The sequence below is a fragment of the Acartia tonsa genome, chromosome 11 (genome assembly GCF_053477335.1).
Source record: "Acartia tonsa isolate MP-2025a chromosome 11, ASM5347733v1, whole genome shotgun sequence".
Classification (NCBI taxonomy): Eukaryota; Metazoa; Arthropoda; class Copepoda; order Calanoida; family Acartiidae; genus Acartia; species Acartia tonsa.
Window position 1 is genome coordinate 36505597 of NC_137270.1, and position 17634 is coordinate 36523230.

Here is a 17634-nt window from a genome sequence, read left to right on the forward strand (position 1 = left end):
CCTGCGCTTAGCGTTTCATTTTACCTTTCCAAGAATGCGTTCTTGACCTTTGAGTATGTTTGATTTAGGTTTAAGGGGTTTGTCAAAATCCTAAAGGGTGTGTCAAAGTGTTTTGGTGCGCTTCTTGCTCCTCCTGGTAAAACCCTGTGCACGCCACTGCAGAGGGTGTTTTTTTTCTTTAAGAGGGTTAAAATTAGCCATAATGGAAGTTTCATATTTTGTGAGCATACATCACAAAAGAAGATTTCTAAAATTTAATTTCATATTAAAATAACAACATGATCCATGCTTAAGTAGTTCTTTATCTATTGTGTAATTATTCTTAATTCAACAACTTTAGAACTTGGCTGAAGTCTGTGAAAGGGAAAAGGCTTAAAAGGACAAATTAAAAAGTTAACCTTGGAAAATAAAAAGAAAAATATGCCAGCATTAATATTAAATTATGAATTTTGATATATAAATTTATTAAAGAAAGAAAGGACTAAATTATCAATAAGTAGTATATATAAATAAATCAAGGATAACAACACCCATACAACTCTGAAACGGTAGGACAAACGAACATTAAGACTGAGTAGAATGTCATAACCGAATAAGCGGAATACAAATTTTCAAGTCTAAACAAAATTGTAAGTAAATAAGTTGCAAAACTGCTTAAATATTGGATCATGTTTAAGGACATTCTTACATTCTACGGACTTGATAATAGAGATGCTTCGCCCATAGCATTTTACTTTGTTGACCTGGAAACTAGTATTCCAAAAATATTCATGAAAATTTTTTGTCAATTGGTTTTAAATCAACATGTTTTAAATGGACGTACAGTTATAGAGTTTTTACGCTTTATAAAGATGTAGCCTTTTTATTAACCTAGACAGACCAAAAGACATTTAAAACATGTAAAAAAGTTTTACTATAAGTAAAGGAGAGAAGCCTAATTAGACATGATTCAAGCTTAAAATTTTATTGGTAATTTCATCATATCTAAATAGGGTTTTACCTAATAATAGAACTTTATTTTTTGACATAGTTTTCAATTTTATTTTTAGTTTCGTTTTTCTTTTAAATTAATATGATGTTATTGTCCAGGAAATTCTTGCAGCTGAGGGCAATATAGAACACGGGAATGGCTCAAGTACTCTGCAGTATAAACCTGTCTCTAAGGTACACTTATAGTAGTAGCAGTAGTAGGTTGGATCGATTTTATATGTAGCATTAGACATTGCAGTAATCGATATATTATTGCTTGGATGTTTCACAAGATTTTTAGGTACTGTGGCTAAAAATAATGATACCCCCCCCCCCCAATTATTTCCCCCTTCTACTGGATGAACGAACTGACCAATAAATGAGGTCCATATTAGCAACCTACATTTAGACAGATATCCTCCTGTCAATATATCCATGTATATCATATATCCATAATTGCAGTTGGTCCTTCACATAGTGGTATCATAGAGAAAAAAAATTGTTGTATATTCAGTTTCTTTGAAATATTTTCTAAAGTACACATAAATTAATCGTTGATAGAATTGATTGTTAAAAATTACATTGAGGTTGAAAAATATTTAAAATTAAATTAGTTGTACATACAACTTAGAGACATATTTTATTAATTGTTAATGTTTTAAATATTCTGTAAAGGTTATCTGGTTATCTTGCATATAATTCAGATGAATAGTCTGTGACATTTAATAAGAAAATGTAACTTTAAATTTAAGAAATAATAAATACGCATTCAAGTAAATATAAAAGTACAAAGAAAAAAAGGATTTTTCTTACAGTATGTTTGTTTGTCTGTACCGAAGGATTAGGTTATCTAATTCAACTCCCCCCTCCTCAAGTTCCTTTAGAGGCCTCTAGGGGGCGTATCCGCTGGTTTTATATAAACCTAAAGTTTGTTTTATTTCCCTGTCAACTGCAGTTCACTGATCTAAAGTAAAAGAATAAAGGGAGAATGAGCTATATGTAATTCTGCCCACAAACCGGAGACCCTGTCCCAATTTTGTAATAAGTCTTTGAAATAAAAACACAGTCGAGCCCCTACAAGTAACAGACGAAAAGGGTCTCCCCCACTTGGGCTAGTTTGGTTTATATATCTATACTTATACATTTATTGGTCTGAAAGTGGAGTTTAGATAATGAAAGCCTAGGTTTGCAATTAAATTGGCTTATTGTACGTAATTACTTTAAGAAACCAAAAATCAATGTCATCTAACAATTTTGTGTTTAAGTTTAAATCAGCATTTAACCCCTCCCCCCCCCCCCTAGATATACCACACTTTTCTGGGATCTTGCTGCGTCAAGTATCAACTGTTGGGAATATCAAAGGATGACTCCATGCAAAATTTGAGCCGGATCCGGCCAAAACCGGCCGTGAATTTTATGAAAAACCGGTTTTTTCCGGTTTTTAGGGGGTATCTGTAAATCGATTCAGCTGGAGCAAAACCGGTTAGAGGTACAAAAAATTTTACTTTACATGAAATTTAGCCAATGCAATTGCCTACAAAATTGTACTTCATCATCAACTTGATTGGACAACTCTTTCCCCTCCTAAATGTCCATTAAAACCTCGGAAACGGCAAAAATCGCCAAAAATCACGCCTTCGGCGGCAAATAACGGCCAGACGGTCAGCCGGAGGCGAATGAAACATAAATAAAGAAATGTCTGCCTCAAAATGTTGTTCAACATCAAAGAGATGCTTGAAGTCTCTAAAACGACTCCTTCCCCTCCTTTAAGGGGAAAAACTGAAAAAACGTGATTTTCAAAAGTATGCCCACTTCGTGGGTGTGGGGGGCACTGAACCCGTCACCCCAGGGTCACCAAATATAAAGTCTAGGCGGCCCACAATGCTGAATTTTCACCAAGTGAAAGTCTTGTGTCATTATCTCTTATGAGAAAAAAGTTATTAATTAATTAAAATTTCAAATTGTGATTTTTTGATGGATTTCTTTGATGAAATGACAGGCTGGTCAATTTTTAGGCCATTTTTTGCTGTTTTCGGCCCGCTACGCCCAAACGGTTTGAGATAATCTCACGGGACCTTTTGCCCGACCTAAGCCTGGTTATTTGTAAGGTCTAAGAAAAAAAAAATCCCGGATTGGATGAAGCACGACGTCGCTGCGTGCCGTCAAAAATCGCTGGTCGGCTCATTTTGCCCCCTCAAACCCTCACCTCGTGCCATTTTTCTGTGTAAAGATTATAATTATAATCTTTTGCGTAAGTCTGTTTTTTTTCCTAGACCTCACAAATAACCAGACTCAGGTTGGGCAAAAGGTCCCATGAGATTATCTCAAACCGTTTGGGCGTGATGGCCCAAAAACCGAAAAAAATGGCCTAAAAATTGACCGGCCTGCCATTTCATCAAAGAAATCCATCAAAAAATCACAATTTGAAATTTTAATTAATTAATAACTTTTTTCTCATAAGAGATAATGACACAAGACTTTCACTTGGTAAAAATTCAGCATTGTGGGCCGCCTAGACTTTATATTTGGTGACCCTGGGGTGACGGGTTCAGTGCCCCCCACACCTACGAAGTGGGCATACTTTTGAAAATCACGTTTTTTCAGTTTTTCCCCTTAAAGGAGGGGAAGGAGTCGTTTTAGAGACTTCAAGCATCTCTTTGATGTTGAACAACTTTTTGAGGCAGACATTTCTTTATTTATGTTTCATTCGCCTCCGGCTGACCGTCTGGCCGTTTTTGCCGCCGAAGGCGTGATTTTTGGCAATTTTTGCCGTTTCCGAGGTTTTAATGGACATTTAGGAGGGGAAAGAGTTGTCCAATCAAGTTGATGATGAAGTACAATTTTGTAGGCAATTGCATTGGCTAAATTTCATGTGAAGTAAAATTTTTTGTACCTCTAACCGGTTTTGCTCCAGCTGAATCGATTTACAGATACCCCGTAAAAACTGGAAAAAACCGGTTTTTCATAAAATTCACGGCCGGTTTTGGCCGGATCCGGCTCAAATTTTGCATGGAGTCATCCTTTGATATTCCCAACAGTTGATACTTGACGCAGCAAGATCCCAGAAAAGTGTGGTATATCTACCCCCCCCCCTCTAAACGTCTAAGTTTAAATACAACTTTACTTTCTCTTTTACTCTCTCTTTCTCTTCATCTTTCTTTCTTTCAGATCTTTCTTTAATTTTTCCTCTCCTTCTTTCTGATTCTCATTCAGTATGTCTCTTAAATTGGTGTTTTCTTTTCAGGGATAAAAGAAAGGTAGATTGAAGTCATCAATTGTTGAAGTTCAATTTTTGAAGCTAGTAGCCCTAATTAAAATGCCAATTAAGACATTGGATGATGATAAACAAAATTAATCATTCTTTAGATTAAAATCATTGGTTCAAAATTTGTAGTTACTACTTTGACACAAAGGAATCAAAAGATTTTCGGACAACGAATAATTAAACGTGGTTGTAAAAGTTTGGGTAACAGTGTATTTTTTTGTCCATCGTCCCCTCCCTCCCCGAATATTTATATTCTATCGTTTAGACATAAATGCATAAGCAGATTTTAGAAAATATTGTCAGCTAAAATAACTTTTAATAATGTCAGTAATTTGTTAGCATAATTGCCATATAGTACTATTATTAAAATGTATACCTACTAGCGGCTACGCCCCTAGAGGCCTTTATGGGCACTTGTTTTAATATTCAATTTAGTTTTAATAGAAAATTTTTTTTTTTAATTTTTTATGTTGGGGGGGTTATTTTTAATAGGAGCGATTTATATTATAAGAGTGACATAACTTTCCAGTAAAATAGCTGTAAATCTGCAAAGGACCTATTAAAAGGTGCATTGTATAGGAGAATCATATCGGTTTAGTTGTGAGCGTGAATCTTTAGTACAGACAGACAGACACATCGACATCCTGAAGTTTTTAAAAAAGGATTGACAAAGTGTAATTTTTTTATCAGTTTATGCCTGATGAATATTGAGACATACTTGACACATTCTGCATTGCACTGCACACACTTAAAAAGTCAATTCTAAGGTTGCTTCACTCCTCAGATTCACATCAAATTATATAGCATGGCAAATTATAAATTGTACTGTTTTAAAAGGGTTTTTGAAATCGTTGGAACCTTTTAAATCAACCCTTACCTTCTCTCTCTCTCTCTTCTCTCTCTCTCTCTCTCTCTCTCTCTCTCTCTCTCTCTTTCTCTCTCTCTCTCTCGCTCTCTCTCTTTCTCTCTCTCTCTCTCTCTCTCTCTCTCTCTCTCTCTCTCTCTCTCTCTCTCTCTCTCTCTCTCTCTCTCTCTCTCTCTCTCTCTCTCTCTCTATTTTCTTTGCATTTATCTTTCAGTCAATTAACTCTCATTTTATCTCCTGACTTTTAGTTTTCTTTGGTATATTTCAATCTTTTTATCCATCTATTTATCTACCTTTTACCTTTTACCTTTTTTTTGAAATATCTCTAGGGACATACAGAAAGCTTCGCTTTAAAAAAGAGCAGTTAATGCTATATTAAAGTGAAATGGGTTGGGTTGTCGACGCTCTACTTTACATTTCATTTTTTTAAACTAAATTTAAGAAAGAATTTATTTTATCTTAAAAAAGAAAATGGGGGGTACCCTTCCTCACAATGGTTATAAACCTTACCTGGACCTCTAAATAGCTTCACTAAATAGGATAACCCTATCGATCCGACGGTAAGCAAGATCCTTGGTTACAAACAAACTGACAGACAGACATATGTCCTCAAATGTAAGGATTTTCTATTGATCTATCTATCAAACTTTTTCTCGTATCTATTCGAAACCAGTGGATTAGAACCGGTTCTAATCCATACTAAAAATCTTTGTCTAGCATCGTATTACATGCAGTTTTCTACGAATATAAAAATGTACAATTATGTATATGATTAAAACTAGTTTTTTTAGCCAGTGCCTTCGGCATCTCGGGGCTAAAAAACTGGTTTTAATCTTATAATTGTATATTTTTTATCTGCGGAAAGCTGTTTATAATTCGATGCGAGAAATAACTATTATCTATCCCTTTGTCTGTGTCTGAAAATGTCTTTGTCTCCTTTCTTCCCAGGGAGGAGGGGACATTGGGTTGTTTATCACACTTTCCCAAGTTTTATAACAACGTTTTCTTATTCGTTAGCTTTATAACTTTAAGGGCTTTAGTGAATTTTGATTAGCTGTTTATTAGGTTAATTATTTAAACGTTTCAACCACTATTTTTAATCTACAGAAGGGGTAATTTTGTTTATTATCAATTAGTCGGCCATTGTCTTATCCCTTTAGATCCCTGTTTATCCCCCCATGTCTTGTTTATTCTTAAAGTTTTAGCTAAACAATTTTAAATTATATTCACTCTAAAATCAACAAAGAATCACTTTATGAATGTATCATGATGTGTGAGTGTATGTGTGTCTGTGTTGAAAGCTTTCCTCTTTATGTTAACCTTATTCTTTCAACAGCTTTGCTACTATTGGATGTAAACGTTCTTTTTTAAAAGCGAAGTTTTCTATTATTAGGGTCATCCCGTCCGTACTTCGATTCCGAATAGTTAACTTTTTTCGTTCTATCGATTTTAAACTTTTCATGCATGATAATTCCTATAACAAATAGGTACGATTTAGCAAGCGTGCAACAAATTTGTATGTGATGTAATTACCCTAATAATCTGATATTTGAAATACTGATTCCTAAGACATCAAAGTACAATGATATAAGCGACACATTTGTTGATATTTGATTGTCCTACCGTTTCACAGCTTTGCTTTAATAGACGGCATCGTCCTTTTAAAAAAAAATTTACATAAAAATGTAAAATATATGTAAATAGGTTAAATAGCAAATTGCATTGAGAAGACAACTTTTCTTAGCATTTATATCAGAGATCCTAAGGGATAAGACATTGGCCAATAAATTCATGTACAACCCCAATGATGATATACAAAAGTTCCCCTTCTGTAGATTAAAATTAGTGGTTAAAATGTTTCAAGAATCAACTTTATGAATCAACCAATCAAAGTTCTATACAACCATTGCATTGGAGGATGTTGTATACTTTTTATTTCATAATCTGATTATAGATCATAATGTTCTATCGTAGTTTACTAAATTAAACCCAACCGAACAGTACAGAATAGAATGATTTTTCTTTTTATTATATTTTCCTTCCTTTGCAACTATCTAATTCTACCTATTTGCTTAAACATACTCATAGACATAAGTTTTACAAATAAAGGATGTTCATTAAACAAGGACGATACATCCGTCATCTTTAAATAGACTAGCGGCCACGCCTCTATTTTGAGACCTCTAGGGGCACTTGAGGAAGAGGAGGGGAGTGGAAAAAATGCTTTACCCCATTTTCGAATTAATTTTTTAAAAAGAAGAAGAGAAGAAAATTTAGAAAAATTGGAAAGGATCTGGGGTATCTTTAAATTAGCCAGCTGGGAGAAACATTTATCAGGGTATGCAAGAATATTTCTTTTATCATGATACCAGCCCTAAAATTTTGATAATTTTTTTGGTCACCCTAAAAACAAACACCGAACAGCCTATCCTATTGTCTTTGCAATTGATAAAATTTAACTTCTGATGCACCTCCTCATTGTTAGGGACTAATTTTCTCCCATTTTAATTTTGTCATGTTTTAATTTCTACAATTTAACACTATTTTCATAATGATCACGGTTGATATGTTTAATGAATAACAGAGCACAACATTAGGATTAGGTACGCTTAAGATAGAGTTGTAAAATTTAAAGAATACTGTTTTTTTTCTGGTCTTAAAGTATCCGAGCCATTGAATAAGATACTATATTAATGATTAATTTATGTTAGGGGTAAGTGGGTTAAATTAAGCATAGTCTTACACTGTCTTAATAGGGCATGATTAAAAGTATTCGAGTTGCAGAATAATTGTCCATATTTGTGATCTTATTACATGTTATGTAAGTTTACTAAAGTTAGGTTAGTGTTACAATTCCTTAAAATTCAAGGAATTCTAAAATTAAAAAAATAACTAGGATCATACAATCCAATGGTAGCGCTACAAGGACTCTCACACACTTTTTATGTATTAGCGGGTCCGCCCCTAGCATCTACAAGATATAGGGCAATACGAAAATCCTAAAACTATCCTACGATTTACATACCCTTTGTGAAAGTCTCCAAAATGGAGAACTCGGGGGCTCAAGGTACACTTGTCCTAAAGGTACATTTGTCATAAATTACATTTGATAGTCAGATCTTAATTAAAGGAAAAACTTCTTAATATAGTATTGTGTCGGTATGTATTTCTTGTATTCCCTGGCAAGTTCGAACCCATTAATTCCCTTTTCCTTACACCAGAGAATGAGTGTGTTACGCGGCATTCCTAACTATCTCCGCGCGTGGCTTGTAAACAAACAAAAAAGACGCGCACTTTTCCTTTGATGATTCCCATGTGAGGAGCTACGTGAATGAAAATAATGTATTGGTTGAATATACATGCGCTCTAATCCGTGGAAGATCTCAAATAAGCTTCCTGCTTAGTTTGACATCATATGTGGTAAGAATTTATCTTTTAATTCTTGAAAATAAGCGTAGAATGGTACAATTTTATGAAGAAATTTAAATCATTAATTTTTCAACAAATAGACCATTTAACTGCTAAGTTTTATCATACGAATATTTTCCTTTATATTATTGATTATTTTATTCTAAAATTATCAATTTCTGATGCGATTTAATATGTTTCGTGCCAATTTAAAGTTTTTTAGAAAATTAATATTTTTTATTAAATTGAAATCACGCAACCTCGATGTTACAAAAATAATAACCATTAATTTTATGTAATTAATTCTTATATTTTTGTTTTAGACTTACTGTTTTCATGGTAATAAATACACATTCGTAAACTTCACTATGTTGGTCATTCGGAGGGCTTCGAGATAAGATTTCGAGAACGGCTAGGCATTGCGTTCCGAAACAATGAAAACAAGACAGAACAGATGCAGCTAAGAAGAATCTGTGAAGTTTTGTGAATGTGTTGGTTGTGATACCTTACCACACATTTTTATAGTCATAATCAGTACAGTTAACTTTAGTGACAATTATGGGTCCTAAAAAGAATAAAGGTGATCAATTGAGTAAGCGGCTGCGTCCAGCCGTTGATGCCCTAACCAGTGAGCTAAGTAGAGTGATGAAGTTGGTCAGTGATACTTCAGAACTTGATGTTAGACATCTCACTAAGGAGTCAATCCTTGTCCACGACAAGTTCGAAACGTTCGACAGCATCATGGGCGGTTTTAGCAAGCTTGGCTTGAGAATTCAAGAGCTTGATGAGTTTAATGACATTTATTCTGATATAGTTACTGTGCAAAAAGACTATAGTGCCTTGAAGGATGCTCTTGATGCTATAGAAGAGCTTAGTGACATTCAAAGTGTTGTTGATGTAGTTGGTGATAATTTGCCTAACCATCAGGCTGAACTATATGATCGATGCTTGAAGATCGTGAAAGTTATTAAAGGGCCATATTTTCCCTTGCCTGATTCAATTATAAACACTTTGTCTGCTTTGATGAAACGATTGGCTGAGGTTAAGCTTGAACCTATGAAGCCACCCACGACGACGGCGGGTGCCTCGACAGCATCGCCATTTGTGTCACCGTTTGGCACACCACAGTTCGGCACCGGTTCTATGTTCACGCCAGGATATATGAATCGTGTCGACGAACGTCTTCTTCCCTCCTTTGACGGCCAGGAAGCATCCTATGTAAGTTTCAAAGACAATTTTAAAAAGCTTACTGTAGGACAGGACCCGTCATATTTACAGTTATTGTTGAGCAGTGAGAAGGTCTGTAAAAATAAAGAGCTGAGACTCCAATTAACTCAGATTCAATCACATGAATCTCAGTGGGCTTACCTTGACTCGCGTTTCAAGTCTAAGACACGTCAAATGCTCTGCCTTTTCAACCAATGGGAGAAGAAGTCTAAACCGTCGGACTCCAACCAGATTGTGACTGTGTTAGCAGAGTTCGGTGGTGCAGTTAGCCAGCTGGAGCAGCTGACTAAAGATGATGAAGATGATGAGGTTACCACCAGCCAGTGGTTGACCGTGATACTTCTGGAGATGTTATCCAAGAAGTTGCCTCGAGACTTTCAAGATAAGCTTAATTTGGCATTGGGCTCAATGGACGTCCCAAATTTGCCAAAGTTGATGCAGATTATGGAGGAACAGAGGGGCGCTATTTTAATGCGGTGTTCGACTGATATGGACACCCCCTCTAAGAAGAAAGGTAATCCTGCGACAGCAGCTACCGCCGTAGGTAAACCTGGTAAATCTAAGATGAAGCAGTCATGTTTTGTTAATGGCTGTAATGATATGCACTTACTTTACAAGTGCCCAAAATTTCATGACCTGTCAGTGCCAGACAGGAAGAGTATTGTGGAGAGTGCTGGATGCTGTTGGCTTTGTTTGCAGAAAGGGCATAAATCTGTGGATTGCCCGAAGGCAGATGTAATAGGCGGATGCAAAGTGGACAATTGTGGTCAGACCCATAACAACCTTCTGCATGAGAGTGTTGATATGGCTGCCGCCGTCTATGAAGTACATACTTCCCCTGAGGCGAACCTAATGTTAATGTTACAACAATTAGACGTCGTTGATATTAATCGCCAGAAGGTCCCAGTGAACGCCATGTGGGATTCTGGTTCAACTATCACAATGGTAACCCAGTCACTTGTTAATAAACTTCAGTTACCTTTTACTGGACGTTCAGCAAGAATTTCTCTAGCTGATGGTGAAGTTAAACGTCTCCCGACGGTCAAGCTATGTTTAGTTGATCGACACAAGAATTATCACATGTTAGAACCTGTGGTAGTGCCTCTCATTGGTCCTAAAGAGGCGATCTGCTCCATGAATCCTGTGGAGGCAGCTGTTTTGTTTGATATGAAACCTGAAGATTTTACTTTGGTTAATGGGCAGGTGGATTTGCTCATTGGGCATCTATGCCCGTCGATGTTTCCCTACTCTGAACGCTCAGTAGGAGAAACCATGCTTTATTCCAGCTTGTTTGGATCTGGATATTTTGCTGTTAGTGCTAATGGATTAGCAAAGAGTAGGTATGTTGTCTGCTCAGATTTCGAGTTGGAAAGTGAAGCTATAGGGTTTTTAAAACCAGAAAGCTCAGATGTTCAGCCGCAGCCGACTGTTGGTGCTGCTTGTGATGATATTGATGAACCTGTTGGTTCTGTTTGTAACGCTGCTGACGAACCTTTTGGTTCTGCTAGTGCTGCAGCCGTTGACAACATGGCTACGGCGGGTGTTGCCATGGCTATTACTGATAATGGTGTTAGTTGTGCTGCAGTTATTACTGATGATATTGGTGACGATACTGTGGCCGTTGATAACATTGTTACGGCGGGTGTTGAGCCGGTGAATGATTCGGTTCCAGCCGGACAAGGGCCGACGGGAGTTTCGGTTCCGGCTGGACAAGAGCCGATCAGAGTTTCGGTTCCAGCTGGACAAGAGCCGACGGGAGTTTCGGTTCCAGCTGGACAAAAGCCGGTAGATGATTCTAAGTTTTATGACAGCCACACTTGGCTGCTGCCAACCTTGCCGCCCGACACAGGGTAAGAGGCCTGCAATATGGCGGGTGGAAATATGGCGGGTGTTGCCGCCAGAAAGTCATTGAAAATTTTCAAACCACACATATCTAATCTACAACATAAACTATTTATGTGCGAAAATGATCTTTAAAGAAAAAATATTACAAGTTATATGTTGAGCTTGTGAAAGGAACCTAAATCGGTTCTGTAAAGAATAAGTATTCATTATTCAACTAAATTTATTGTTCATACCTAAGCACAAAAACTCTACAAAACTGTTTAGACTTTTAAAGCAGATTTTAAAAGATTTTGTTTCTTTAAGTATGATTTTGAAAAGCAAAAGTTCGTGAAATGATTTTTGCAGAATTTAAATTGAGAAAAATAGATTTTTTTACAAATTATTTTTCGAGGTATTTTTTATGGTTCACGTTTACTTAAAAAATGTTATTTCTCAGATTCTCATATGAAATAATGCATTAAAGTAAAGAACACAACATGTAATATTATTATGATAATGTTTAAAATATTCCTCATTATTATTTTAAAAGATTATCGCAAAAAATCAAGATATTTGTTTAAATTTGTAAGCAAATCAAAGATTTTCTTTCATTCCGGAGGCAGAGATTTTAACAATTCATGTACAAAAGTTTTTCTTTCACTCCAAGAGCTGGGATTCCTATTAATCCACGCGTAAAGATTTTTTTATTCCGAGAGCAGAGATTCGTAGTAATATACGTACCTAGCGATTTCGGACAATTTAAAACCTTGAGAAAATACTTTTAGCAATTATTTTCCTAGGTACATATATTTTTCGTTCATGTTTAAGCATTTATAATAATGAACACGATGTATGGTATTATTAAAATATTGATTATTATTTTATGTGAATGTCACAGAATTAATTTAAGATAAACTATGCATATTTTAAATTAACTTTACCTTCATTTTTATCGCAGATATTAAAATTGAAGCAGTATTTTTTTAAAAAAGAAATTACCCATTTCTTAAGATTTTAAGTAATGCAATTTTTGACACAATTTCGTTTAAACTTTCAAATCGATGCAAGATTTTTTTCATTTGAAATGCAAACTTAAGTTTTTATACGTTTTCGCAAGTTCTTTCAATGATTTAAGTCTTTCCGAGACCTGGGATTTTTTTCGAGGAAAATTTCCTAGGTACCTATACAGATATAAACATTTTTATCCTTGTTGGATTGAAATTTGATATGATAAGAAATTAACAAAATGAGATTTTTACATCATTTAAATATTTCTTTATGATTTATTACAATCACATAAATAATTTAATATTACATGCATATTAAAATTATTACTATTTACCTTTGAACTGATGTATCTAAAGAAAAAATGCAGATTTTTTTCACGATGAATTAAGTAGTTTCTTTGATTTTCGTAGAATTAAGCTTAATAAGACCGCTTTACGCCGTACCTAAGCTCTGTTTCCTCGGCCAGGCATGACGCAAAACGGCAAAACTAAAGCATAAGTATTTATTTTAATTTGATTGCTTTGTTTGATGAATTTAAAAGTTTCTTTGAATTATTTCATGATTCTTTTTATTTTGATTTGAATTAAACATCACTAATTATGTTTGTTTCAGTTGATGCAGCCCTGCGCCAGAAATCCTGTTAGAAATTATGCAGTATCAAAAGTTGTGATGGAAAGTCATAACGTCCAACAGGATAGCTGGAACATGGCATTTATTAATATTTGATGGATGTTGTTAGTTTGTATCTTGAGGGATTCATTCTAACTGAGGCCCAAATTGCCTTTAATTATGACTGTATGAATATGTATATATTGCTTTCCTCTTAAAACAGAGAGAAATTGCAGATTCAGCATTTTAAAGAAGTTCTTTTCTTATATTGAGCTTTTGTTTTATTTTGGTAAATTTAATTTGCATATTTTAATTGCAATTTTAATTTTACGCAATTTTGATTCACGAAGATTTAAAATTATGAGATTTTAATTTTCCGAAGTTTGATGATTTTTTTACAGTCATATTTTATTTAGATTTAAGTATCTATTTTATTAAAACATGTTTAGATTTAAGGATCTTACTTATCTTATCTGAAAAATGTTTAGATGTAAGAGCAAGTATTTTTCTGTCGGAGAAAAATTCTAATTATTTAGAAGTTTTTTTATGCAATTTTACTTTTCTTTTCTAGCAAAAAGATTTAGTAGAAAAAATGTTATTATTTAATCTTTCTTTCTTTTGATGAAAAAAGTTTGAGTTGATTATTTAATTATCGATGCGATTTTTAATATAAAAATCATTTACCTATTTTATTATGTAGGTACCTAATTGAAGTTTAGGTACTAATGATTATTAATTCATGTATTCGCAATTACATGGTCTGTAATTCTAATTTTATTTGAGATTATGAGGCCATGATATAATGAGATGTGTGAGTGGTAAATGTGCAATTCATGAATGTTGAATGCTTTTCCCATTCCTTATTCCTGTCCTTATGTGGTAGCTGAGGCGGTTTGAGTTATTGTGGTATTCGTAAGTTACCATAACCAATTTTAGGCCTTATGGCCATGACATTTTAAACTCTTGTAATTTATGTGTTATGAGATTGTGATTTTGTGGACACTGTCTGCACGCATATTGCAAAGATGAGGTATTGTGTTCGATTCCCAGTGAATAGACGGGTGTGTGTCGGTATGTATTTCTTGTATTCCCTGGCAAGTTCGAACCCATTAATTCCCTTTTCCTTACACCAGAGAATGAGTGTGTTACGCGGCATTCCTAACTATCTCCGCGCGTGGCTTGTAAACAAACAAAAAAGACGTGCACTTTTCCTTTGATGATTCCCATGTGAGGAGCTACGTGAATGAAAATAATGTATTGGTTGAATATACATGCGCTCTAATCCGTGGAAGATCTCAAATAAGCTTCCTGCTTAGTTTGACATCATATGTGGTAAGAATTTATCTTTTAATTCTTGAAAATAAGCGTAGAATGGTACAATTTTATGAAGAAATTTAAATCATTAATTTTTCAACAAATAGACCATTTAACTGCTAAGTTTTATCATACGAATATTTTCCTTTATATTATTGATTATTTTATTCTAAAATTATCAATTTCTGATGCGATTTAATATGTTTCGTGCCAATTTAAAGTTTTTTAGAAAATTAATATTTTTTATTAAATTGAAATCACGCAACCTCGATGTTACAAAAATAATAACCATTAATTTTATGTAATTAATACTTATATTTTTGTTTTAGACTTACTGTTTTCATGGTAATAAATACACATTCGTAAACTTCACTATGTTGGTCATTCGGAGGGCTTCGAGATAAGATTTCGAGAACGGCTAGGCATTGCGTTCCGAAACAAGTATATTGTATAATAACTGCGCAACCAAATTGATAAATACCCGTTTACATCCTATTATATAAAGTACTAAGCTAAGGATCTCGCTAACTGCTTAATCGATATGGTTCTCTTCTACAGTGAAGCTTCTTACAGGTCCTGGGATGGTTTTATACTATCTTATTTTAATAAATAAGTCTGGCCAAGGTTCTAAGATATTTTGCCCTTCCAATATATAGAACCTTTAGATGCTATGGGCGCAGCCGCTAGTGTGTATATAAAAGAACAACAACAACAACAGAAAATTAAATTTTCTTGATGTACCAGAAAAATCCACTATATATCAAAATTGCTTTTTCCATGACTGACATATTGTCGAAATGTCGATAATCAAATGTCATTACGACTAAATGTCTATGTATTAGTTTACGTTAATGCATATCACTAAAAATATCAAATATTAAAAATTTTACATTTTTAGTCGCAAAGCTACTCTATAGTTTACTTTGTACGTCTCTTCATCCTTCAGTTTGAAAAGAATATATGAGATAAAATTCTGATTTTTGTAAGGATAACACTTTCTAAAAATTTCAAATTCAAATATTTATTGGGACAAAACAACATATACATTTAATATTCAACATTCATAAATGGTAATTACATTGCATTTAGAATTTATTAATAAACTATTTTTTATATAAACAATGAATACTATAGGATTAACACAATATAATACAAGTATCCAAGGACTGAAAAACGCCTGAGGGCGGTGTTGACAGCCTTTTAATTTTAGACTTCGATTTAAATGTTTTTTTAAGCCACTGTGGGCTAGAATTGAATCAAGACAAAAGTAAGTGCCGAGCCCTGGGACCTATGTAGGGTGAAAATAGACATAAATCCATGATGATTCCAGGTAGAGACAAAATATTTCAGCGGGGTCTTTTGGTTTTTTTTCAATTTTAAGTTCTGAAAAAAAATTGAAAAAAATATGAAAATCATTAATAAAAAACAAACAAAAAATTAATTTTCAATATTTTTTTTTACTGAAAGATACAAACAACTTATATAAATACTATAAGCTTTAAAAAAATCACAATTTTTAAATTTAGACTTTCAATATAAAGATTTTTAGAAGAAACCTAACAACAAATTCTAACATATTTCTGATCAACATAGCAATAAAACGTCTTTTGCAAAATATTTATCATCAAAAATAAATAGCACTTACTAAAGACTTTTTTTCATTTAAGCTTATACTTTTTGCATTAATTAACTTTAAAGATTGATTTTTTTCAAAAGAAAGGTTGCGTGATTTTTTTCTTCATAATTAATTGCCCAATTTTAAGATTCAGACAAAAAACCTTACTGCTTTATATCATGTGATACTCTTCTAGCAGCGGCTATGCCTCTAGAGGCATATAGGGGCCCTTAGGTTGGGAGGGAAGTCGAACCCCCCTTGCAATTACAGTTTTTTTAAAGAAAAAGTTAAAAATATTTATTTTAGAGAGTTAATTCTCTTGGGATGGTGATGGTACCCTTCCCCAAAATAGCTATAAACCTTACCAGGACATATGAGAAGCTACCATGTAAAGGAGAACCATATCGTTTCAGTGGTTAGTGAGATCCCTTGGTGCACAAAGACTTACATAGAACCTGTTAGTTTATTATAAAGATATATACACAGAAGCTCTTTAATCAGAAGATGTCTGTTTGTACATCAGTCTGTATAAAAACAATACAGAATATATTTATTTGGTACTAGCGGCCACGCCCCTAGAGGCCTTTAGGGGCACTTGAGAGGGGAAGAAGTGGTTGAATTCTACAATTAGATTTTTATTTTAGGCTTAAAAAGAAATAGTTATTTTTTTGTGTGTGTAATGGGGTCCTTTTTTAAGGGGTGATTTCTCCTAGGATGGTGGATGTATCCTCCCAAAAAAGTTATAAACCTTCCAAGGACCAATGAGAAGCTACATAGAAAAAAAGAACCATTGATCATTGTTACATACTATTCAGGGATCTAAAGGGATAAGACAATGACCGCTAAATTGATTTACATTCCCAAATATGATACATGGATAACCCTTCTTTATGTTTCAGTTAATGGTTGAAATGTTGGGCACTTAATTTAATAATCCAACCAAACAAAAATCACAACAAGTCCCCTAAGTAGTTAAGCCAACGAATAACAAATTGCTATATTGAACTAGTCTATTAGGAATAGTCTAATAAACAGCCCATTGTACCATCTTGCTCGGATTTTTGTTTTATAAAATGGAAAAAGAACACATAATTCAAGATAAAAATTATTTTATCACTAACGGTTTTGCCCCTAGAAGCATCTAGGGGCCCTTGATAAATGGGAGGAAGTTGACCCCTCCCCTACTTTCAGTTGTAGTATGTAAAAGAAAAAGTTTTTTAAATGTTGGGTAGGAACTCATTTTTTTCTAAACTCAAAACTTCTCAGGACCATGAAAAGCTGGAACCAAAAGGAGAACTCCATCAGTTAAGCGGTCATAAAGAATCTTTGGTACCGACAGACACCCACACACATATACACACAAACAGACAGACACAGAAACTGTTACTTTTATATAAGGATTAATAGACACTAATCTACTCCTTTATATGTTGATCCTATTATCATTCTAAAAGATAGGTCAATAAAGAAGAACCAAATTGGTCCAGTGGTTAGCAAGAACTTTAGGCACAGACAGAAAAAAACACATGG

General features: G+C 34.1%; 1 protein-coding gene across 1 annotated transcript in view; it reads left to right on the forward strand.

Annotated features, from left to right (window-relative positions):
* Positions 1-17634, forward strand: part of LOC145331729 (neural cell adhesion molecule 2-like) — a 146288-nt gene that overhangs the window by 88576 nt on the left and 40078 nt on the right. Inside the window, exon 21 of the mRNA XM_080176549.1 lies at positions 1090-1164. Within this exon, the coding sequence (XP_080032675.1) occupies positions 1090-1164 (75 nt within the window). The remainder of the gene's footprint in view (positions 1-1089; positions 1165-17634) is intronic.